The 23,573-nt window shown below is 45.0% G+C and overlaps 1 protein-coding gene across 6 annotated transcripts in view; it reads right to left on the bottom strand.

Moving 5' to 3' along the window:
• The window catches only part of LOC121594927, a 23,663-nt gene extending 313 nt beyond the window's left edge, over positions 1-23,350 (bottom strand). The window contains exons 1-7 of one of the 6 annotated variants that reach the window (XM_041918812.1): positions 23,177-23,349; positions 20,206-20,814; positions 14,001-14,154; positions 13,680-13,894; positions 1,767-1,915; positions 1,411-1,669; positions 1-746 (exon numbers count right to left, since the gene is read on the bottom strand). The exon at positions 1-746 is cut by the window's left edge and continues 313 nt beyond it. In XM_041918812.1, the coding sequence (XP_041774746.1) occupies positions 664-746; positions 1,411-1,669; positions 1,767-1,915; positions 13,680-13,894; positions 14,001-14,154; positions 20,206-20,281 (936 nt within the window). In that variant the 5' untranslated portion in view covers positions 20,282-20,814; positions 23,177-23,349 and the 3' untranslated portion in view covers positions 1-663. Of the gene's footprint in view, positions 747-808; positions 1,232-1,410; positions 1,670-1,766; positions 1,916-13,679; positions 13,895-14,000; positions 14,155-20,205; positions 20,815-23,011 lie in introns of those variants that run through there. The other 5 variants (XM_041918772.1, XM_041918780.1, XM_041918789.1 and 2 more) reach the window with 5 other exon arrangements.
• Positions 23,351-23,573: the final 223 nt, after the last annotated feature.

The following is a 23,573-nucleotide window of genomic DNA, read 5'->3' as shown; positions in this document are numbered from 1 at the left end:
CTGTCACATACTTTCTCCTGCTACTGGTCATCATTTTGATGCGTTTATCCGTGTTGGCTACCTTTTTTTCTTATTTTCTCTGTTTACTTAATTTTTCTCGTATTGTTTGCCATCGCCCATGCTTGTTTTACATTGTTTTCCAATCCTTACTCTTAATAGTATGCGTAAACGTTCGCGTTAAATGCAACAGGGTAAATTGGTAAAAGTGTTGGCGCAACTTAGTCCGAAACTCAACGAGATCACTCAACAACCGAGCATAAACTGGTACGGTACTAACAAGGATAAGAAATCTCAATTTTGATTTACCTTCTTTTTGCTTCTTCGCATGCGTGTTTGCGTGAATCATGTTTTTATCCACACAATTCTCCTTCTTTCTTCGACTGCTTGCTTGCATTGCTATTTTGCTCGTGATACGCGCCCTGCTGAACCTTTCTGCTTTTTTCTACTTATAGTTCTTCAACTACAACTTGCATGCGCTAGTTTGTATACTGGATGTACTTACTTCGCTGCTGCTGCTGCTGCTGCTGATGCTGCTGCTGCTGCTGCTGCTGCTGCTGCTACTACTGCTGCTGATGCTTCTGCTGATTCTTCTGCTTCTCTCCAGCAACGAACGGAATGTGATGTGTGTGTGATGTGATTTACTTCATACACGCATGTCTGTAATTACACGAACCACCTGAAACCACCAAGCGTGACGGTGAAGAGTACAGAAAACCGGGCGAGCGTAGCGTACTGTAACGAAGAAGCTGTAAAGACAAATTTTCATTCATTTCATCTGCAATCGTGAGGATGTTTGTTTCCCAAGAAAGTATTCCACACCAAATCAATCAAAACAAATCAATCAACTAACAAATGACCTAACAGACGATTTGATATAAAAGCTTGTGAATTTCAAATGACATGAATGAGTATTTATTGCCGGTTTTACTGACTTCGACTACTGAGATATGCGCTGAAATAGCTATTTTAATTTGCACAAATGCCATTAAACAACAACTTTTCTCAAGGACTGTTGCAATCGTCCCAATGGGATGCTATTTTTTATTGCAAAATTATCATCGTCCCGCTCCTTTCATCATCAAACCCTCAGCCAGCACTGCCAGTCACCACAACAATCCCGTCCCGCTCGCGTAGACATGCTTCCGTCACGGGAGCAGAGCATCCTCGTCCACGGACCATTCGCCATCGAGCGTTGCATTGACGGACGGTGGGTTGATTGTGTGGTAAGCGGCTGAAAGTACAAAAACGATCAAAAAGGCTCGTCAAAGCGTCTTGCAGCTGGATCTCGCTATCTTCAACGCCCAATAACTCCCAATAAGTCTGCCACTCTTACATCATTTGTTCCCCCAAGCGCATTAACAAACCTCCCCTTAGCCACCCCCTACTCACACATCCTCCATTTCCACTTACCGTCCGAGCCACGCCAGTTGATCAGCTTCTGGTTGCGCAGCTCGTCCGTCGTCGGGATGTAAATGATCTGCGTCGATTCCCGCGTGGCCTGCGGAATGGCGTCGATTCGGGCGAGACACTTGAGCACCAGCTTGCCCTTCAGCTTGCCGAGCCGCTTCTCGTCGATGTAGAACCGGATCTCGAGCGTCCGCTGACGCAGCTGGAATCCATCGTTCTCGACCGTCGACTCGTGCTGCGGCTGTAGGTAATCTGACGGAACCTTTTGGAATAAACCGAAGTAAAAGAAAAAACATGGTCGAAGTGGGTGGTCAACATCTCGCTATGAGCGGAGAAATCGCGTACCAGTCCATACTCACATTGCGATCGTTGATGTACCAGTAGAGCCGGGCCGGTGGGCTTGACATATCCGACGAGCAGTTCGCGACGACAAAGTCGCCGAGCGCGTAGTTGTGCTGCACCCCGTTGTGCTGTAACCCGTTGATGATGGGATCAAACTGCGGATAGACTGTGCGGTGGAAGGGCGAGAAGAAGAATGAGCCATCGTTAGTAGAGGCGGTACTTTGCAGCGTGAAGGAATTCTTCCATCAGCCCCCTCACCCCCCTCCTTAGGCCCAGTGCGAGCGCAAATTCATTACGATTATTAATTAATGGCCGCGAAGCTGCGCTTCTGCCGAGCGTGCAGGCTAATGGGGCTCCCGAGTTTGCGGATCAATCAACACGGAAATAAGGCATGGAATGCTCAAAACTTTGGCCACCAAGTGCTTTGAGTTTTGCGCCCAGCAACGAGCGAGCCATCTCGAGCAGGACGTGGTTTCGCCTTCCAAACACTAAACCACGCAATCCGCGGTAGGTCCTCAGCTGCTCGCCCAATTAATCTTACCCCCATTTCCCGCGCAGCTGCTGGACAAACAAGCACACACACACACACTGACACACACACAGATACATCAAGATATCAGGCGGCAGGTGGTGGTCCGCACCTTGGCGTTGGTAATGGATCGAATTAAGCTCGCCCCGTTAGCCCCGAACCACTTGATCAGGCGTGGCGCGTACGTGACCGGGCTCTCGCCCCAATGCCCCGCGTTCGCCGCTTAAGTTCCACAATTAGTCGTATCTAAAGCAATTCAGCTACAACTATAAGCGTGCTCTCGAGGGCTCTCATACACACACACAAACACACACACACATACGCTCCTCGAACTAGTAGCGCACCACTATCACAGCCAAGCAGAGCGCCGGCGCTTACACGATAAAAGTGCAAATTGATGGCTAATTAATGTTGCTTTTGGCGTAATTAAGAATACCGCCGGAAACTTTCTAATTTTTCATAATTATCTCATGCCCGTGCCGACACGCCAAGCTGCCCAATTTAGCACTTACACACACCCACAGTCACGAGCAGCGCGCCGAAAGAGATGCACTGGCGATGGCTTGTAACGAAAAAGCGAACGGGTGCACGGGCTTTGAGTCTTGCCTCGCGTGCCAGTGGAAGCGACCCAGGGGCAGAAACAGGGAAAGTCAAACAGGATTTGCAAATGGTGGATCGCAGCGCTTGGTGAGGCTAGTTGATCAGGTTGTGTTTTCTTCCGTTTGCAAGCCCCAGCAAAATGCCGAACAAACTTTTGTTCCCATTTTTTCCAGCGATTTTCTCTTACTCTCTACTCTTTCTCTTTCCATTTTTCCATCTTTAGATACACAAACTTTCACGGTATGCGTTTGTGGGTTCATGCAATCAATAGGTATTGGAAGGGAGGGATGCTACCATGCAAACTGATCAGCTACATTCACGGCAACACGTTTGGCCACGTGCGTTTTCCCCGCTCTCGCATAAAGGATAATGAATCATTCGGAACGATGACTAATTTTTCTCCCTGCTACTGCCAGCATGCCAGCTGTGGCTGTGTAAAACAAAACACAAAACAAAACAAAAATCTGCCCGGTCACGGAAACCAGGCACGTGACTTTACCGGTCCACGGCCCCGTGTGCGTACGTGCGGGCGTGCGTGAGATTCGATTACTCGTCCGCCGCTTATGTTCTCGACAACTGGAACTTGATGTTTCAGGATGTATTTGAGGGGAAGGGGAGCAATGAAATGAAAGGGAGGGCAGGGGTTCTGAAGGTGACATCCATCCGACGTCCGATTAATCCTATGATGTTGTTTTCTAGTGCAAAGGCAACGAAAAAAATTAAGAAGTATTCTTCATTCTATGGCAAAATTGTGTTTAGTTAATGTTTAATTTTTAATGTTTAATGTTTATTGTATTGTCAAGGGACTGCATAGCCCAATCGAAACTGCTCTTCTACGTATACATATACATTTAAATACATGACATGCAAGTTAGTGATTTTTTGTACGGATACGAGTAGCTAATTCTACCGCCGTAGTACCGGGCTCATAAATGTCGCTAATAGAGTTTAGCAGCCGTGTCATGCAGATCATGGGGTAGCGGGCACCAAAAGAAGTCAGCGTTGTCACAATAGCCAGCATTGAGCGGGCACGAAGTGATCTGGCTTGCACATATAGCTGAACCCACGGGAGCAGCACAGGACAGTCGATACTTCCGTTAATAAGCCCGGTGATGAATGCCAACCTGGCATGCTGAATACGAACTGCGAGCTTAGGGAGCCCCAGCAGCAGACACCTTGTTTCATAGTCGAGCCGTCGGTGCCAGTCACGAAGGGCAAGGCGTGTTGCCCTCCGCTGCATTGACTCTAGCCGCGCCATAGCCTGAGTAGATGAAGGCCACTACACAATGCATGCGTATTCCAGCAATGGTCGAACAAGAGCACAGTAAAGCGTCTTGATGCACAGGGGGTCACGGAGCGCACGCGTCATGTTTCCAATTAGTCCTAGCATACGACTGCCCCTGGCTACAACATCGTCGAGCTGTGCATTGAAGGAGAGTCCAGCGTCTAAATAGACCCCGAGGTCTTTGGCACAAAACACTCTTTCAAGACTTTGTCCGTTTCGCATATAGGTGTAATGTGCAGGCGTACGCGATCTGCTGAATGTGATAGCAGGAGTCGAACTCAATTAAGGATGCTTGAAGACGCTGATGGTATTCGGAATACCGGATCTCACGGTAATTTTTGCATCATATGCGTGTAAAAGGCAGTTGAAGTCGGTCACGTCGTTAATGTAGACCAGGAATAGTAGGGGGTCCAGGTTACTGTCCTGTGGTACACCGGAAGAAGCGCGGATATGTCTGGACAGATGTTGAGCAAGTCTGACCGCGTAGCATTGATCAGAGAGATAAGCTTTAAACCACGTTACCAGGGAAGGTGGCAAACCGAGTCTGTCAAGCTTAGCAAGAAGGATACTGTGGGAAACACTGTCAAAGGCCGCCTTAATATCTGTATAGATGGTGCCCATCTGGAAGCCGCTATCAATGGATCTATGGCAAGTACTCACAAATTGGACTAGGTTTGTTGTGGTGGATCTTTTAGCTACAAAGCCGTGTAGATTTACGCTGATATAGTTGCAGGCCGATGCTAAAAGGGGTCCATAAATAAGAAGCTCGAAAACTTTGCACTTATGAATGTAATCTCACGAAAATTGTTTTTGTTCTTTTTTGCATCTCTTTTTATGTATAGGTGTTAGCCACGATTCCTTCCAAAGAGCAGGAAAGGTACCTGTGCGACTCGGCAAATATTTGTTTTAAGACCGGGACTATTGATACAGCGCAATGTTTGATTATCATCGCAGGGATACCATAAGGGCCAGGGGAGCAGGAGTTCGTTAGACGGTCGATTGTTTTTAAATCCATAGGTTCAGTGGCGATGGGACATGTAAGACAGACAGCATCAATAGGTGTGTTAATGAGTACCTATTCTGGAGCCTATAAAACAATTGTCAGCCTTTTTTAAGCTATGCCCTGTCAACGATTTAGGCGAAAGAACTCCGCAGAAGCCAAAGCCTCTCTAAACTATTCCAACAACTGTCAACGATTGCTTCCAATCGATACATTTTGTGAGAATCATCATAAAATAAGATCCAATGATCAGCACAGTTCTGCACGATCCTAGTGCATATGCATTACCGCGCTGACAGATTGCCAAAGTGCGTCGGTCGCCACTTAATTATCATTAATTTATATTTCCCTGACTACGTGACAAACATCAAAACTAGCACGATTCGCTACATAGTTTGGCGAGTTTGCACAAAATAATTGATTTAAAAAAATAGCACACTCACTCATACACACACGCACACACACACACACACACACACACAGTATAAATTACTAAAGCGTTTCTCTTATTGTTTGCGACTCGCTAGTTTGAAAATGTGTTTATCTCCAATACTTTACACACCCTGTTTGCTTCCTTTTCCTCTTGCTCGTCGACCAATTTATTTTGTTGCTAGAAAAGTGTGTTTGTGTGAGGTTACCGCATACTAATTAATTCAAATTCGATTCCATGCATAGGGGTAGATAATGTTCAATAAATAGAAACACATGCAAACTGTACATAAAAAAGCAGGGCAGTTAATTTCATTTCTGCCAGGAGTAGATCGTTTCGTGTTAATTTATTAACGACTGGTTTTTCGGTTTTTTTTCCTTTCTTCGCTGTTCAATATGTGTATGTGTGTGAGTGCGTATTTTAGTAGCGTGATGCTCTCATTTGTCATGTTTATCAACCACCACCCGGGCGGGAATGATTGGAGTTTGTTTGCCAAGCTGTTTTTACCTTCGCAAGTGAATTATCAAAACCGTACCCATATGTGATCAATTGTTGAAATTTCCTTTCAAATCAATCCCTACCATAACAACCATTTTGTTCATTTCGAGAGTTGGAGATATATATATATATATATATATATATATATATATATATATATATATATATATATATATATATATATATATATATATATATATATATATATATATATATATATATATATATATATATATATATATAGAGAGAGAGAGAGAGAGAGAGAGAGAGAGAGAGAGAGAGAGAGAGAGAGAGAGAGAGAGAGAGAGAGAGAAATAACAATGTCATTGTCAAATTGGCAAACGTGGTTTAAAGCTGCTCACGATCATCCGACAACCATGATTCAGCAGCATGCATATGTCCACACACTCGCTCACTCACGACCCTCCACCCCACGCGAGTGATGTATGGGCTGTGTCGGAAATCGGCCGGCCTTATTCCCGCGAGCACGATCAGGCTGGCAAATCAATCCGAAGCCCGAGCAGATGTGGTTCACCCCGAACGACGCGAAGAAGAAGGTGAAGGGAACGTGTCTCTCCCTCCGCAAACGCCTCTTGGAATCGGTTTCACACGTCGATAAATCACCGCCAGTGTGTGTGGCACCCCGGCACCCCAGCTGAAGCATGGTGCAAGCGAGAGTGAAAGTGACACGACGACCGCCCAACAACCCCAGCCCCACACTTTGGTGGTTTTGCAAAATCGATTGGGATTTTTCCCTAACAACCTATCCCTTTTTTGTTTTCTTTGCTTAGGGAGCGGCAAAAACAGACCCCTGCCTGGTGGAATCTTCAACCCTCTCCAATGCGATTGTGGCGCACGGAGTGAGGCTCAAATCCTTCGAGCGATTTGACAGCCCCATCGAGCACGAACCCCACTCGATCTGTGTCGAAGAGTGCTGGATTTCAAGCTAAGGGAAGCAGGTACGCGCCCCAGTTACAGCTGGTTTTACATTTTTCGGGTTGACGGCCGCCAAGGGTAAGGCCTGATAGTGATTGGAAAGTGGTTTGCAAATGGCATTCCAAAAATGGGGTGGACTGTTTCAAAGCCGACGACGAAATAGGAGTGCTTGGTTTAATTTTAGAAAGCTCAAATGTGTGCGAACGGACGTGTAACTGACGGAATAAAGTGAGCGACCAAGGCGTGCTGTGCGCAAACAGTACGCAACCATACACCCGGCGCGGTGACGCACATTTTCCGAGCAGATTTGCTGGCCGGTTTTGGAATGTTACATCACTTCCATAGGCATACACAAATGATATCTGCGAACGACGTCACGTGATAATAGTAAAAAGTAAGATGGTATATTTGTTTTGCTCCCATTGTGTTGGCTAGACAAATAGAACAGATATTGTGAAGAAACAATAAACGACTCTAATCAAGCTTGCAAAGACCCACGATCATGTTGAAGCAAACGAGTTTTTGCTATTCATTTGTAATTTGTGCTGAATAATCCCATCATCAATGGACCTTTGATGCCTTGTTCCTTATTAAAATTGCATGCTTCCATGACGCCATTTATGGTTAATTAATTCCACGCATCCAACTCTCGATACCTTTCTTCCGCATTCCCGCCAACAGGGAGCTTCGCTCTTTACATAAATCACATCACGTGCTACTCTGCGTACGTTCAGGCTGAATTGCAACAAAAAAAACAATGAAAATTCTGCAAAACAACTGTCTTCAGCATGGTCAGGTGAATAACAAACGAGAAAAACGAGGATACAAAAAAAAGAAAAGAAACCCATCACGACAGCGCTCAGTGATGGATTGATGTCGATTGAAAGATGAGAAGCGGTTATCAGTTGCTGCGAACAGTGAATCATAAAAGAAAGAGAGAGAAAAAAGCTCCGCGCAAAAACAAACCCACGAACTCGTGCATGGCCCCGCGCGCGTAGAGCACGCGAGATACCATTTTGCCAGCATTGATACGCACGAATATTCCGCGCCTCTTGGCAGGTGTTTTCCGAGGGACGGCGTGGAAAAAGGCTGGGCAGTCGCGCAGCAAAATCCCAAAAATTCATGATATTGGTGCTGGATACACACACACACAAAGAGCAAGAGAAGGCGCAAGCAACGGCGGCAAGCGGCTTAAATGAAACGATTGGCGTAGCGAAAATGAAATTAACCGAGGAAAAAGTGATTCTGCCTGCCAAATCCAAAATCTGCCTTGTCACCGTAAAGAAACAATAAATTTTCCACTACATTAAGCTTTCGAATGATAAAAGAATTCAACCGAGGATAAAGGGAGAGTAACGAGATGGGGGGAAGGAGAAGAAGAAGGAGGAGGAGAAGGGGAACTGAACAAGAGAATCGTGAACAGAGGCTCCATCATCGGGGGAACCCCACCCTCTTTCGTACGCTGAGCCGGGTGCATGGCAGTGAATCGTTTCGGAAAAGCGCCCAAAGGAAATGGGTGCCCGGGAAGCCCCCTATTGTGTGGCCTTAATGTTTCCAACCATGCCAATGCAAACCCGCCCCTCTTGGCAGACATATTTTTCCTCCATACCTTTCACTCTCTCCCGCTCTGCCGCGATTTGTGAAGAAAAGTACGCCGCCTTGAGACACACACACACACACACATCCAATCTGACAGTCGTGAGAATGCAGGAAATCTGGTTCCAATCTGGTTCTCGGTGGGTCACGAGAATGTGATAATAATAATCAAATCTCATCCTTTCCCCCTCCCCACCCCCACCCACCATCACTGTCCAGGGGCGGGCGAGAGAGAGCGCGCGCGCGCGCAGGGGATCATCAAATGCTAAAAAGCCTTGCTCTTTTATTCAACGACCATCCAAACGACATGCCACACAGACATGCCCCGAAACGCACGCACGCAGCCTCCATGCTCCGTCCCCTTTCCCACCCCATTGTTAGCTGTCATCGTTCCAGCAGCCCGAAACTGGAGCAAAAGCTCGGAGTACAAACGGTGCGCGGGTGGTGCGAGAGAAGCGAGAGGGTGCCGGCGAGCATCGCTCGCCAGCATTCGCTGTCGATTCTTCGCAAGGACATCGTTTGTGTGCGTCCTCCTTGTGCGCTTCTTTTTTTTCGCTTCCCAGCACCCTCAACCCACAAGAGCGACCGGCGCGCGATGCTGTGCGCTGGCGAGTGTTATGGAATAATTCGAAGATTTAAAATTATCCTCTACCCATCCTTAAAAATGGAGACGGACAAAAAAAACCACCACCCTCCATTTCCAAGCGGAGCAAAGCAAAGAGAAAGAAACACACAAAAAAAAAACGCACAACCCAAGATCCATTTGCAGCGGCATCCTGGACTGCGGGGTTTTCAAAAGATTCCCATTGAAAAACCACCCAGAGTTTCTCGCTTTCACCCCCATCGGTCTTATCCGCACTGCACACACCGGCACAGCATTAAGCGGGGCCCGGGGTCTATGGGCGAGGGAACCAAAATGGGGTTTGTCTGCCGTTTTCTCTCTCTCCCCTCCTGCTTACTCTAAATGGCTTTGCATCGCTTGCCAGTTGCGCCCATCCTCTTTTTCTCCATTCCTTCTGCTCGCGCACGGGACCGCGTGCTGGTGGCGCTCTTTATCTGTTACTTTGTTTGCTACCTCGAACGATTTCGAACAATTCGCCGCAATTTTTGCAATCGCCCAATTTAGTGTATGTGTGCGTGTGTGTGTGCTCTATTTCTTTCTGCCACTTTTCCGCAGCCTGCCTTGTTTGCACACAGCGCGTGCTGAAAGAAATGGACCTGGAATCCTAAAGCATATTTTACGACGTTTTCTGCATATTGTAGGTTTTTTCCGCTCGGTCGTTTAGCCCTCCGGGCTTCTCACCCAAAATACGGGTTGAGAGGGTGAGGAGTGGGTTTTTTTTTATTGCTCGTCCAGTTTCAAACCGCGGTGTTGCATACCTTCTTCTTGCATCCGACCTAAACAGGCGGAAAATTCATAGAGAAGCATAGAGGGGGAAGAATGAGAGGAGCAAAAACACTTGTACAGAGATCAGAAACTGTTCACACTAGTGATGTTCTCTCTGGAGCGCACTCACGATTCCGATCCTATTCCGGCTATTGTTAGTCTGATTCCGACTCCGGCAAAATCGGAACCACTCTTTCTGCCTGGAGTTTTCTGCAGTCGCCCGGAGTCGTATGGGGTCTTCCAGAATCGTTCGGAGTCGTCTGACGTCATCTGGAGTCTTCTGGAGTTGTCAGGAGTCCTTCCGACGCCCGAAGTCGTTAGAAGTTGGAGTATTCTGGAGTTGGCCGAAGTCGACAGAAGTTCGAGACATTCGGAGTCGTCCAGAGCTGATCGGCGTCTACTTGAGCCATCCCGTAATATAGTCTTGTGATCAGACTTTCCATTCGCTGTATTTTTTTTTGTCTTTCACATTGCGATTGTATTTCGTATGTAGGCTTTTGTTTGGAAGGCCGACTCTGGGCAACTCCAGACGTTTCTGGATGACTCTTGAAGACTCAGACTCCGAGCGACTCTGGGTGACTTTGACTCCGGGCAGAACTAGTGGTTACGATTTTTCCGGAGTCAAAATCGGACTAACAATAGCACAATGAACAATCAGCGACACCGGCCGATTGCGGAGAGCTTCAGACGATACCAAATGACTCTGGATAATGCTGGGCGGAACTACCTTTCCAAGTCGTTTCCGAAATTACTGGAGTCGGATCGAAGTCGACACCGGATTTTTGCCAACTTTACCCATCACTAGTTCACACACCTACAGCACAAATGATTTCTTAACAGATGCAGAGTTGTCGTTGTATTCTTTTTTTTTTCTATACGGTTTTGCTTTTGTTGCTGGTAAATAACCCGAAAGAAAAATAGTGATTTCAATACGCCATGCTAAAGTTATCGTCGATTGTAAGGTCCACTCGTGACATCGTTTACCAGCCAGTTTCGAATTGGTTACACTACCCTCTTCTCTCTATTTATTCCTCTCTCTCTCCTTCTCTTTCATCTATACATGACTTTGACGATGTTGTTGTCTGTGTCAAGTATAATGCTTGAGCCTTCGAAGGAATATCTTTCCCAATGTTTCCACCTTTTCTGCACTCTTCGCAGCCAACCATAAATACAGTCGTATGTTTTACTTCCTTTGCATTCTATTGATGGGTTTCCTGTGCCGACCCGAGTTGTATTGAGGTTTCGGCACGATCAACTGATTCGAGAATGCACTCAACAATGTTTCGCATTTCAAAATGCTACCAATTTGAAATGCAACACACTCGCAAAAGCTGGGAAAGGGTAAACTGTCTCATATTCAGTAGTTTTCGAGCAGTTCTAATGTGTTCATTTCATTGTTTTGATGCAAACCAGGGATAAATCAGTTGAACATTCACCACGTACATCAAGAATTACTTCTTTTCTGTCACACACACAACAACAAGAATAATTATAGTAAGCTGCTCAAGCAAAACCAGGTTTACCAGTTTTCAAAGCATTATATAAATCCGTAACTTCTGGGTTAATCTTCTTCTTCTTTGGCTCAACAACCGATGTCGGTCAAGGCCTGCCTGTACCCATTTGTGGGCTTTGGCTTTCAGTGACTAATTGATTCCCCCCCATAGCAGGATAGTCAGTCCTACGTATGGCGGCGCGGTCTATTTGGGGATTGAACCCATGACGGGCATGTTGTTAAGTTGTACGAGTTGACGACTGTACTACGAGACCGGCTCTGGGTTAATATAATGTTTTAAAAGCTGGTAAGGGGTAGAGTTGATAACGCCTTGGTCAGCACTTAAGTTTGTAAATATTCACCATAGTTTTAAATTTACTGTACGCATTTTAAAGTAAATTATTGTATTTGGGAGTTTTCCTTCCAACAATGCTACCACAAAACAAAATAAAACCCCGAGAGTAGGCTGCACGTTGCTGCTATGGGTAGATAAATGATATTTTCGGTGAGTTTTTTTTTTTCTTTATTTATTTCTAGGATATCACCACGAGCCACCAGCCTATGCCCCATGCTGAGTGGCGCGTGTACTAGTCTCCCTCTTCTTCGTATCATTTCTTTACTTTTCTGTCAGCTTGAATTGCTGCTTTTTCACAACAACAAATACTTTCTGTTGGGAACGATGGTTTGTTCGCCCAGGCGTTTCCCGGCAGTATCATTCAGCAACTGCCCTACCCGTAAACCGCACGGCGCTTTCCTGGAACCCAGGTTGGGTGTATTATTTGCTACTACCGAAAACCGAAACGGATCGCGAAGAATTTGTACCAGATGCGTGCGTATTTTTTCTTTTCTTTTTTGTTTGCACCAAAATGGTTTCACCGTATCATTTTTAATAATTAATGCTTACTCTATTCATCTTATTTTCCCTCGGTGTGTTTTCCAAGCCCGGAAATTTTTAACTCGACACACAAACCTATACAGCTTAAACATAGCATGAAAGGATCGCTTATACTTTTAACGCTTTCACATTTAGGCAAATTAATCCTTGCCTATACAGGGTTTCCCACAATTTATTGGTAGGTTACCGTAATTTTTGGATTCATCTCACGATTTTGTTACCGTATCCTTTAGATTTTTGTATCATCCCCACGATTTATTGGAATCATACCATAGCAAATCAATACAAAAGATCCAAAAATACTGTAAAATGCTCAATAATTCGTGGAAATGATAAAAAAATCAACCGAAAAATCTTAAGAAGCCCTTTGGTTTTGTATCTGAGGTTCAGAGGTAAGAAAGCAACAACGAGAACGCCATTTATTGCAATGAAACAAAAGAGTGATAACAGCCGCTCGAGAAATTGTCGTTCTCTTGCTCACCCCGAAACACTGTGATGTCAGGCCGGCGGTCAAAGTGATAAGCCACTGATCAGTCTCATCACTTTATCTAAACTTGAGAGCTTCATCAGAGTATGTATTCCGTTGTACCGCATTTGCTTGCGTACAATTTGCTTACTCTCATACGCCCAAACACTAATGCACAGGCTCTTCGTGCATTCGTTTCCCCAAAAGTTTTCCATCGGCTTCCAAAAACGGATACTGCATCTCCACTACTGGAGATTTGCTTCCGATCCTAACGCGTCCCTGAACATCCGTAAACAGCATGTGTGTGTGTGTGTACATATCGAGCAGTACGCAATGCCGTACGCTCTTTCCCGTGAGGCACATGAAAAACGGAGGCTCAACACATGTCATTGAGGCGATAATCTATTGCTTTACTGGGATTTGCGAGAGACTGAGCAGTGGTCCCCCGAGGGCCTTACCATCGCGTATGCCCCTTTTGAATCCCAAATAAAAATCTTCCCATAACGATCACGAACTGTTTAGCCTGTAATCCACACTGCTCGGCAATAGCGGTAATAACACCAGAGTTTAGTGAGTAATATGTGTGTGTATTTGTGTGTGTGTGTGTGTGTGTGTGTGTGTGTGTGTGTGAAAAAGAGAGAGAGAGAGAGAGAGAGAGAGAGAGAGAGAGAGAGAGAAAGAAAGAGAGAAAGAAAAAAAGAGACTAAGGCGATGCTCGGAGCATGACGCTCTCGAGTTCCCTAATTTAGTGTATGCTTTTTAGATACTCAAATAAAATGTTACTTAGATTAACGGGCCACTACAAAAATCACTTACCGGCCACCGTCATGTTGCCGACACCGTGCGCCAGCTTGAACTCTGGCGCGTCGCCAGATATTTCGCACCGGTATGATCCGCTCGACCGTATGTTGAGCCGGTGCAGCTGAATGCTACACATGAACTGGTTGCAGATCTGGCCAGTCGAGTTCTGCAGCACCGTCACGCCCTCCACATCGAACAGCATCAAGCTCTTCGGCATTAGCGGCGAGTACCTGGAGTAACAAAGGGAAGAGTATTGAAAACATCCACATTTTCCTCTAGCGTTATGGCCTTTGTATCGCTCCAGCAGACACTCCAGAAGAAGGAAACATAGCTTACCTGAAGAACTCTCGTTCGTCTTTGTACCATTTGACGGAGTTAAGCTTATGCGTGCCCATGTCGTAGCTGCAGGAGAGTGTAACTGTCTCCCGGACATCCACCACATCCGGCACAGTAATTTCCGTCAGCTGCAGACATCTGGCAAGCGTTAACGCTAGCGTGAAAGGTGGGAATTAAGTAATGAAAATGAGCTTATATCTTACACAAAAGCACACGCACACAGAGAAGTAAGAATATAGTGATGGTGGAAATTTGGTGAATACAAAGCATAAACAGAGTTTTACTAAATCATCGCGAGAAAAAGATATTTTTGATTGATCGACTTCCGGTTTTGATACACCTCACAGTCTTGGTGTTCATCAATCCACACGCTATCAGTTGCACTACGCAGCTCGTCCGGTTTCCATACGACAACACTTTCTATTTTAACACTCTCAAATTGCTCCACCGCATGAAAGCATCACGCAAACAAACTCATCTTTGCAAGCAAACAGCCGATAAAGCTCCAACACCTGTGCAACGTGCGTAGAAAGCTCTGAATTTAACACCGTCGCGGAATTTCCCCTCGACGGGAGATAGCATGAATCCCCAAAACCCCCAAACCCGTAACACAAAACAAGACCTCTGAGGCCAAAGCATGAAGCACGTGCATGCAGCGTGGCCCAACTTTACCTAAAAAACAAAAAAAAACACACGCTTCGCGCTTGTGTGTACGTTTGTGCAACGCTTTCCCTCGGCATTGCAGCCATACACCAAAACATTCGTGGTACAACATAATCCTCGACTGAAATCGAAATCGAACAACAATCTCTCGCTTGCGCGTGCAACAGACTGGAAAACATATTAATCCAATTTGGCCCGCATCGGTATGAGTCTGCTGAACTTGTACATACTACCCTTCATATGTGTGTATGTGTATTTTTGGAGCTGAAATTGTTGCTGGACAGTGTGAGTGATGTTTTCTGTCTGTGTTTGCTATCATCTCTAGGAACCAGTACATGTGTGGGTGTTTTGTCGTTTGTTTTGATACTTAATCGTTTATTCTTCTTCTTCTTCTTTGGCTCAACGACCGTTGTCGGTCAAGGCCTGCCTTTACCTCTTGTGGGTTTGGCTTTCAGTGACTAATTGATTCCCCCCCATAGCAGGATAGTCAATCCTACGTATGGCGGCACGGTCTATTTGGGGCTTGAACCCATGACGGGCATGTTGTTAAGTCGTACGAGTTGACGACTGTACTACGAGACAGGCCTTTCGTTTATACTTATACATTTTATTCGATACTTGTAAGGTAAGAGTCATGTTTCCCATTGACCATATGGTTTCATTGAAGTTTTTTAATTTACTAATACGTTTTTCTTCTTTTTCGAATTCTTCTTCTGGTATAGCTTACAAAATAATTTAAGTTCTCTTAGTTTCTTTTTTTTATATCTCTTGCCATCACATCGGCCATCAACATTCGATTTTGCGAGTAACAGAATTTGCAATTCGAATTGCAATCGTGACACCGAGCTAAAATGGGTAAACGAAACGGTCGCACATTTTCTCCACCCACCCTACTCGTAATCGGCTGGTCGGGAAAATACAAGCGGCCCGGCCGGGCGGGTGTGGCATCGGGTGATAGTTTTGTTTAACAGCCACCAGGCGTCTCCATGCCGGGTTTGCCATTTTCAAACTTGACCCGAAAATTGAGTGAACCAAAAACAAAGCAAAAACACACCCAACACACAAACCGGTGCAGCTAAAAGGATTTCAAGCATAAAAGTTCTCACCAGGCGCGGGCTGATAGCTTTTTCACCCTATTTTCCCCTTTCCGTCCCTCTTCGCGTCCCGATCGCTCCTCGCATCCCGTTTCCGCCTTGTTGTCTACCATACCGCGACTTTACTAACACTCACCACTGCACGCCAAAACCAACCATCAATCATCGACACATTCCCGCGTGATGGTGATCATTTTGTCTAGTTCGTGCTCCCGGGAGTGCTTTCTAGCCTTTTTTGTTTTGTGTGTTTTTTTTTTTTTTATTTAGCATAAAATAGAGTTAGATAGAATTGGAGAAAACACCAAAAACGAAAAAAAGGCAAAAGCTGAAATAGCACACTCCCTACGCTCATAGAAAGCAATTTGAAGCAGACGAAGTTGAAAACGGACAACGATTGGTTGGTGCAAAAATGTGACGCCTCTCTCGGGTTTGACTCGTTTCGATGGCGTGGTTCGCATTTTCATAGCCGCGCTGGAAAGGCAGGAAACGAGGAACGGGTACGAGGGTGGGGGTTGAAGAGCTTGCAAGATAAGAAAAATTTAATTAATTCTCACGACCTACGGTGTTTTGTTTTCGTTGCTTTAAAATGTGCTTAAAAATTTAAAAGCAATATAAAAAACAAGGCTGCGCCATGATTTTAAGCAACGATACAGTGATTTATAATTAGGAACCAAGTTGTTGTGTCGCAATCAGTTTATAAGCGTGCTAAGATCACGCAATTTTATTTTATTAATAGCTTACACCACAAAGCGTCATTAATTTTATCTTCTTCCATTATCCAAATAATGATGATTCGACCTTGTTTTTCCTGAACAGATTAATACAACAACGTTTTCGAGCCCAATCAAACAATTTTAAGCTGCTTTTGAACATTGTTCCACTCCAGGCAAACGTCTAACTTAAATACTGAAGTGTATCTCAATTTTGTTCTATCGTAACCTACACGCACAACAGTAATAATTTTTTTTTTGTAAATCTTTTTTTATACATGCAAAAAATTAAAAATTGATTCTTAAATAAACACTATATCCATTACAGTGTTTCATATCATATAAGGAAATACTTCAATCACTTAGGGGAATGTTGCAAATCGATTGGAGAATGTTGCAAGCATACTGTGGAAATTTGCAATTATATAGGGGAGTGTTGTAACCGACTAGGGAACTTTGACAAGCATACTGTGGAGCTTTCATCAAGCTGTCAACATCAAAAAACATTTTCATTTATTTTACTTATTTACCATTTTTAATTATGACTCTGCCACAGGATTTCTTTAATTAATCATGTGAACTCGAAAGCAACTCAAAATGATGGTTTGACGTTTTGGGAGGGATTTTTTAATCACAATATCGCAAAATTCAATGGTTCATAACGATATTATTCTTGTCATAAAGCTTAAGGTAACAGTGAAGCTGAACAGTATTGGTATTAGCACCTTAATCCATTACTGAATCTGAACTTTGTACGAGGTTGTTCAAGCTAAACATTTAATTCCAAAAATTCTCTATCACATCCAGAATACGCTCATCAACCTGCTAGATGATTTCCAGCCCTTAAAGAAAACATGCTTAGACTTGAGCGTTCCGATTAGCAATTCCTTGCATTATCTTGCATTATTAAGCCGTTTTGGCTTTGCCAACTTAAGACACCACTCAAAACCAACTTATGGCAATGTATGAGGCATCCAAAACGACATGCGGTGCTCGTTCAAAGAATCAAAATACTCCTATTAACGCTAAAATGTACAAATTTTTAATTTTTAAAATTAAAGGTAGCGAAGTGTTGGCACGCGAAGTGGCATTTTGATTGGTGGAAACAAATGGTAATGTTTTATTCATTTGCTTTGTGTTTGTTTATGATGATGATGTTTTTCGAGTTATTAAAAGCGGGGTTGTTGATTCTTCTTCTTCTTTGACACAACAACCGCTGTCGATCAAGGCCTGCCTGTACCCAATGGTGAAGTGAGCTTGGCTTTCAGTGACTTATTGTTACCATAGCAGGATAGTCAGTCCTACTTATGGGGGCATGGTCTGTTCGGGACTTGAACCCATGACGGGCATGTTGTTACGTCGTATGAGTTTAGTGGATTAAGGGCCGTGATTCGGTAAGCAGTTAAGACTTAAGAACAAGCTGAAACAATGCTGCATGTAAAAAATCAAATAGTCAATCTTAGAAATTGTAAAACTGAATCTTAGTAAACAAAAGTCATTGACTGCTTCTAGGCTAGACTTTTTAGTGAAAACTTCTCAGTCCTGCATAAATGCATCTCAACATGGCTAGTAAAGCGACCGAAAGGCACTAATATTTACCTATGTTAATTTTGGAGAAAGCAAATAGTATAGGTGTGATTAAACGAAATTCAGATGGGCACCCTCATTTCAGTTGGACGTCAAATGTGAACTTACAGTTGAATTATGTATATTCAAAAGCCTTTTAACATTCTTTCCTTGGGCTCGAAAACGGTTGAACAACATAATGTGCTCTAGATTTCCTCCCACTGCTCCGTTTGCGATCATTATCATCTCAAACAACAATAGCTAATGGCAAAAAAGAATGCATCGAAAAAGAGGGGGAGAAAAAAAGCAGACCAACGAATCATCAAACCGAATCCACATGTGCCGCCAAGATAAATCACTTACTCCCGTGCGGGGCACGCGCTACCCGGGAAGGCGCGCAAAATTACAACCCACTTCCCTATACAACGGGAAGCTACTGCAGCCTGGCTACCCGCACCATTCCAGCTCCTGTCACCTTTTTTCCCAATCCCTCTCACAAGATATTTTTACTAATTGCGACAAGAAAATAAAACTGTCACTCAGTAATTTGTCAGCATGATTTATGGCATGTCGGAAGCGTCGCTTCACGGCACGCGGAACACACAAACGAGGACTAAAATACAGCTCGACCTTGCCTTGAGGCAAGGGTAACAACACAATCACAAGTGTGTTTGTGTGTGTATGCCTAAATATATGTACAACTGTGTGTGCATTCTCGTGTGTATGAGAAAAAAATAGAATGGTGTGAAACTAAAATTGTACGACTGAGCGCGCGCACACACACAGGAATACAGCAGAAAAAATGGCACACAGGAAACAAGCGAGTCGGCTTACTCGTGAAAAAATCATACCACCGATGAGAAAAGCAAACTCGAGCAGACAGGCAAAGCAATGCGGTACACTACCCTGCTTTTCCCGTCAGTCCTTATAAATTAAACACACAAACACACATAAAGATACAAACAAAAAACGACCGCTAATGGTCGCGAAGGCGCAAGGGGATGACTCTCGGGAGACGTTGGGCCTGGAAATTATTCCTTCTAGCTAAGTGGTCTTCTCATCTCATATTTGGATAACAAAATAACGATGAGAAAGAAAGAGAGAGAGGGAGAGATTGAAATAGAAAAAAAGGAACGAACAGAACGTTGCAAGGCAAGGAAGGAAGACGGCAATGAGCCGCAGGCCGTTGTAAATTGCGCGAGCAGAGCCCTGAGGTAGGAGACTGTGACTGAAAGATCTGTTATCTTTTCACTTTACTCTCAGACTGGCGCTTCAGTAGCGGAGTCCAACTGTGGTGGAAGTTTCCGACGGACGGGCGTGTAAAAGTGTAATTTGCCTCCCACCTTTCTAACACGCAAGCTTTAGCCCGACAAGTGGAGAGAGGGAACTACAAACTTTCGCACCACGTTGCTGGAAGTGGGCTAAGAACATTAGGCGCGATCGAGCGGCGAGTATCATCACTGAGCTGGCCGTGGATTTTAAATGTCCCGTTGTCGTTTCGATAACCAGCAGATGTGATTTTTTTCTTCGGTATGTTTTTGTATGCACAATGTTGGTACAAGGATGTTTCTGCCTTATCGCAACTGGAAAGCACTACCTACAACGGACTTGGGCAGATCGCACGGTTTGCGGAAGTTAAACTGTAGACGGTTGAAGTACGCGAACCGAATTTGCGAAAAATTTTATGACAGTAACAGGTAAAATGGGTTAGCTTTTGACATACGACCCAATCGGGAGTCGAACAAAATCGAATCAGGCTCCCAACACGCTTGAACTTGAGCGTACGCCTAATGGAACAGAAAATCATCCGGATTTATAACACCTGTTCATCATCTGCACCCAGGACGCCATGGCTACAGTAGGCTTAAGCTAAAATCCGGCCTAATTCACTCCTCCCTCTCTCCCAAGCACTGTGAGAAGCACCAAAATGCAATTATTGCCAATGGGATGGGCCGTTTGTTTGCCGAGCTTAAATTGAATGCTTGCACAATCAGCAGCTCTCGCCACGCGCGTTCGCGCCAGCCTGCTCAAGTGGAACGTCAATATCAATCAAATCGCTTATTTCCAATCAATCACCTTGCGGAGTGATAGTACGAACATGAGGAAGAGGGACGCATCAGGTTTGAGATTGCAGGTTGCAGGGAAGAAAGGTGTATATGGTGGTGCGCTTACCCTGCAGTAATAGGACGGCTGCGGTTAGCCTACCATTCAGGCGCATCATGCGGCCTAACGCGGCAAAGCTGCTCATGTGTACTTCAGCGTGTGTGTATGTGTTTCTGTAACGCCACTTGACCGCCCGACGGGGAATGGTAGGGTTTGTCGTTTCAGCAGGGCGCAAAAGGTTAAGCAGCGAGCACTAAGCACACACACACACACACACACTCAATTTCTCGGTAATACTATCCTACACGCACACTAGCACTAGTGCGTACCACTAGATGCTACTACAATCCTGCTCCGGTTGCTCATTTTTGTACACAAAAAAAGACACACATTCACATAGACACAGACACACGGCTTAAAGGTTTTCGTATTCGCCGAGAAGTCTCTGCTAAGTATCACTCGAGCCGTATCACTACATTAAACCATAATCAGCACATCAGCACACTCATAGTACTTTGACGTCCACGACCTAGTCGAGTTCTGGTGGTGATGTTCGATGGGTAACTTCAACTTCACTTTTCCGGCACTTGACCTTACACCCGAGTGCTGTCTTTCTACAGATTCACCGCTTGTGTTAGGAAATGGGACGGCAAATGGAACTAGCTAGCACTAGGAACACTGCAAAAAGGAAAAACAAGACGGTGTATGAAAAGGTGTAAGATTAGCCACAATTTTTGCCAGCTTAAGATGGTCGAGAGAATAACTTTAACCGCATGCAATATGTAATCATCAGTCTTGAGCTGTGCGGTCTGTGGGAGCAAAAGGAAAAGAGCTTAGATAAGATATATTCTCGAAAAAGTAACAGGTGCAAAAGGAATAAAGCTTAGACAAGATATATTCTCAATCTAGGCCCAGAATGTGCATACTTCACATCCATACACAATCGACAATTATAAATAATAAAGCCTGGAGTTCTGGTTTGAGAGCAGGAAGTTATTTTACTACCGGAAACATTCATCATTTAGGCCACTTGATGCTGGTCGCAAGAAGTCTTTTAGAAAAAATTTTTCTCCAAAATGAACTACATACGATGTACTCAGCAAGCAACCCGAAACCATCATTCGGAGTTCTGAAATTATGAAAACTTGATTCCATTGTTCTGCTAATTAGCCTTGCCAGCAATTTTGAATCACCCAAAACTGGTTTTGGTCCGAACTCTAGTTGTCGTTGAAGATCCACATTCTTGCAAAGCACCCTTGCCCAGGCTAAAAAGAACCACATGAGGTTGATGGACGATAGCGTTGCCGTAAGAAGCACGGATACGGCCGGAGCAGCTTCCCGTGTCACATTTGCTACTGCTGTTGACTCAAGTTGCGCCTGTGCCAGGTAGTACCGGAAGGCTCTACTACCCATCCAGATTTGGAAAGCCCGTCCCGGAATCTCGACCTTTCGAGCCCACGGCTTTTCCGGAAAGGCTTGTACGTTAGGCGCAGGAAGCTCCCAAACGGAGCAACTTCAACTCCGCAGTTGATTGTTGTGTCCCCCGTAGTTGCGTTCACTCTCCCCTTTCTACTATCTGCACTCAAACGACCCATGGGCTGCTTTGCATGCTATCACCACCGCTCACCGTTTTGTTGTGCCACCAGCGATTGCTGTAACCGGGACAGATATCGCACTGCAGAGGCTTCACCTACGTCCAACATGCTTCCGATAACTTCGGTCCACTTTTCCGCTACAAGGGCGATTTCCGACGCCCCACACACGGATAAACGGGGTAAATGAGAAACAGTGCTGATTGGGCTTTGTTTTTGTGTGTTTGTGCCTGATACTGTGCCGCTCGGAAGGTGAAAGCTGCACAAACCGATGTGTTTTCTGATGTTTCGTTTTGCCACACCTCAGGCCCAGAACACTTTTGGCACGCGTTTTTGAAACGCTCAGTACCACCGTATACACGCAGACACAAACAGAGACATAGCGCTTGCAGAGATCTAACAATTCCGGCTTAATGTTTCCTTTTCAACTTGTGTGTACTTTTGGTTGTATGTGTGTGTGTGTGTTTTATTTTTTGTTTTTTTGCTCACAAAATGTCATCCTGCCACTGACAACGACATTCATTGCGTTGTTGGTTTTATGTGCGGCGGATTGTTTTTTCTTCTTCTGTTTTTCTCTTCTCTTTCTCTCTCCACCCAGCAGCTTGGACACTATGCTCATTTGTTTTATAGCCGGTCTGCCCTTTTCCTGCTGTTTTCAGCTTTGTATTTTTCTTTTTAAATTTTTTACCGCTTTGTTATTTAATGTCTCATCATCTGCATCCCGTGGACGCAGCTGGCGGTGTCTGCTAACCGCCACAATTGCAGCTCACACATAATGGTTGGTGCTTTTGTTTGCGTTCCTGTTGTGCTTTCTCGCCATCCAGCCACCAGCACACAAAAAAGCCGCACAAATTGAAGCATTAATGCTTGAAACCGCTCGGTAGCTATTTGCGGAATGGTTCCGGGTTCCGGCGTCGGTTTTTTGATATTCATTTTCCTTTTTTATACTTTTTTTTAACACGAACAATGAGGTCGTTAAGGCGAGACCAGCTAGTGGGCTCCAGTACAGATTAATGTGTTCCGCTATTGGGAGCGGTTTGAGATGGGTAAACAATTGCCACCAAATGAAATTATTTTATGCACAACAGCGAATAGTGACATTTGCGACACTCCTCAATGGTGTTCAAACGAATCTTTCGTAAAATTAGAGGGCCTTTAGCTTAAGCGATGTGCCTTCCTTAAACTTCGTAACGAGATCCATTAGCTTGTTTTGGGTTGAGTCTTTTTAATTGATTTGATCTAGCGCTGTAATGAACAGTACGACTTCCCATGCTCTTTTGTACCATGGATGGGCGCCCAAGGATGGGCTGTGATCCTTTTTCTGGTTACCATTTTCACCTCCGTCACTCCCTCAACAGTAATCACCTTAACACTCCTCCACTACACTTTCTTTCTGTACTGCCCAAGCCCCCTTTTCTAACTGCCTCCACCCAGTTTTTATTTCTTACTCGCTGGACACACTCCCAACTAACCACGTAACCGTTGTCGTCGTCTTGTGGCGACGGTCGCCACGAAAAACGTTGTGGATGAAACGCAAAGCGCGCAACGCGTGCAGCGTGTGTCCGTACGCGGTCGGGCTTCGGTGCAAACTGAAGCCGGACCACACCGAGTCATCGTCAGCGGTACACGCGGGCTCGGGATTTCACACAGGCCACAGCTTCCAACACCCAAACGGGTTGGGACCCGAACGGTTTGTCCGAGCGCGCACGCAACCCGAAGCACAGCATCCGAACGGTATGCCGAACCCGAAGCCCGAAAAGCGGGAGAGCGCATCTATGCTGATGCCCTTTCCGGAAAAATACTCGGTCGGCCAATTTCGCTCACGGAGCAACCGTCATCGAACGA

This window comes from Anopheles merus, chromosome X (assembly GCF_017562075.2).
Source record: "Anopheles merus strain MAF chromosome X, AmerM5.1, whole genome shotgun sequence".
Classification (NCBI taxonomy): domain Eukaryota; kingdom Metazoa; phylum Arthropoda; class Insecta; order Diptera; family Culicidae; genus Anopheles; species Anopheles merus.
The sequence above is the reverse complement of the archived record's forward strand: the minus strand, read 5'-3'. Positions and strand labels throughout refer to the sequence as shown.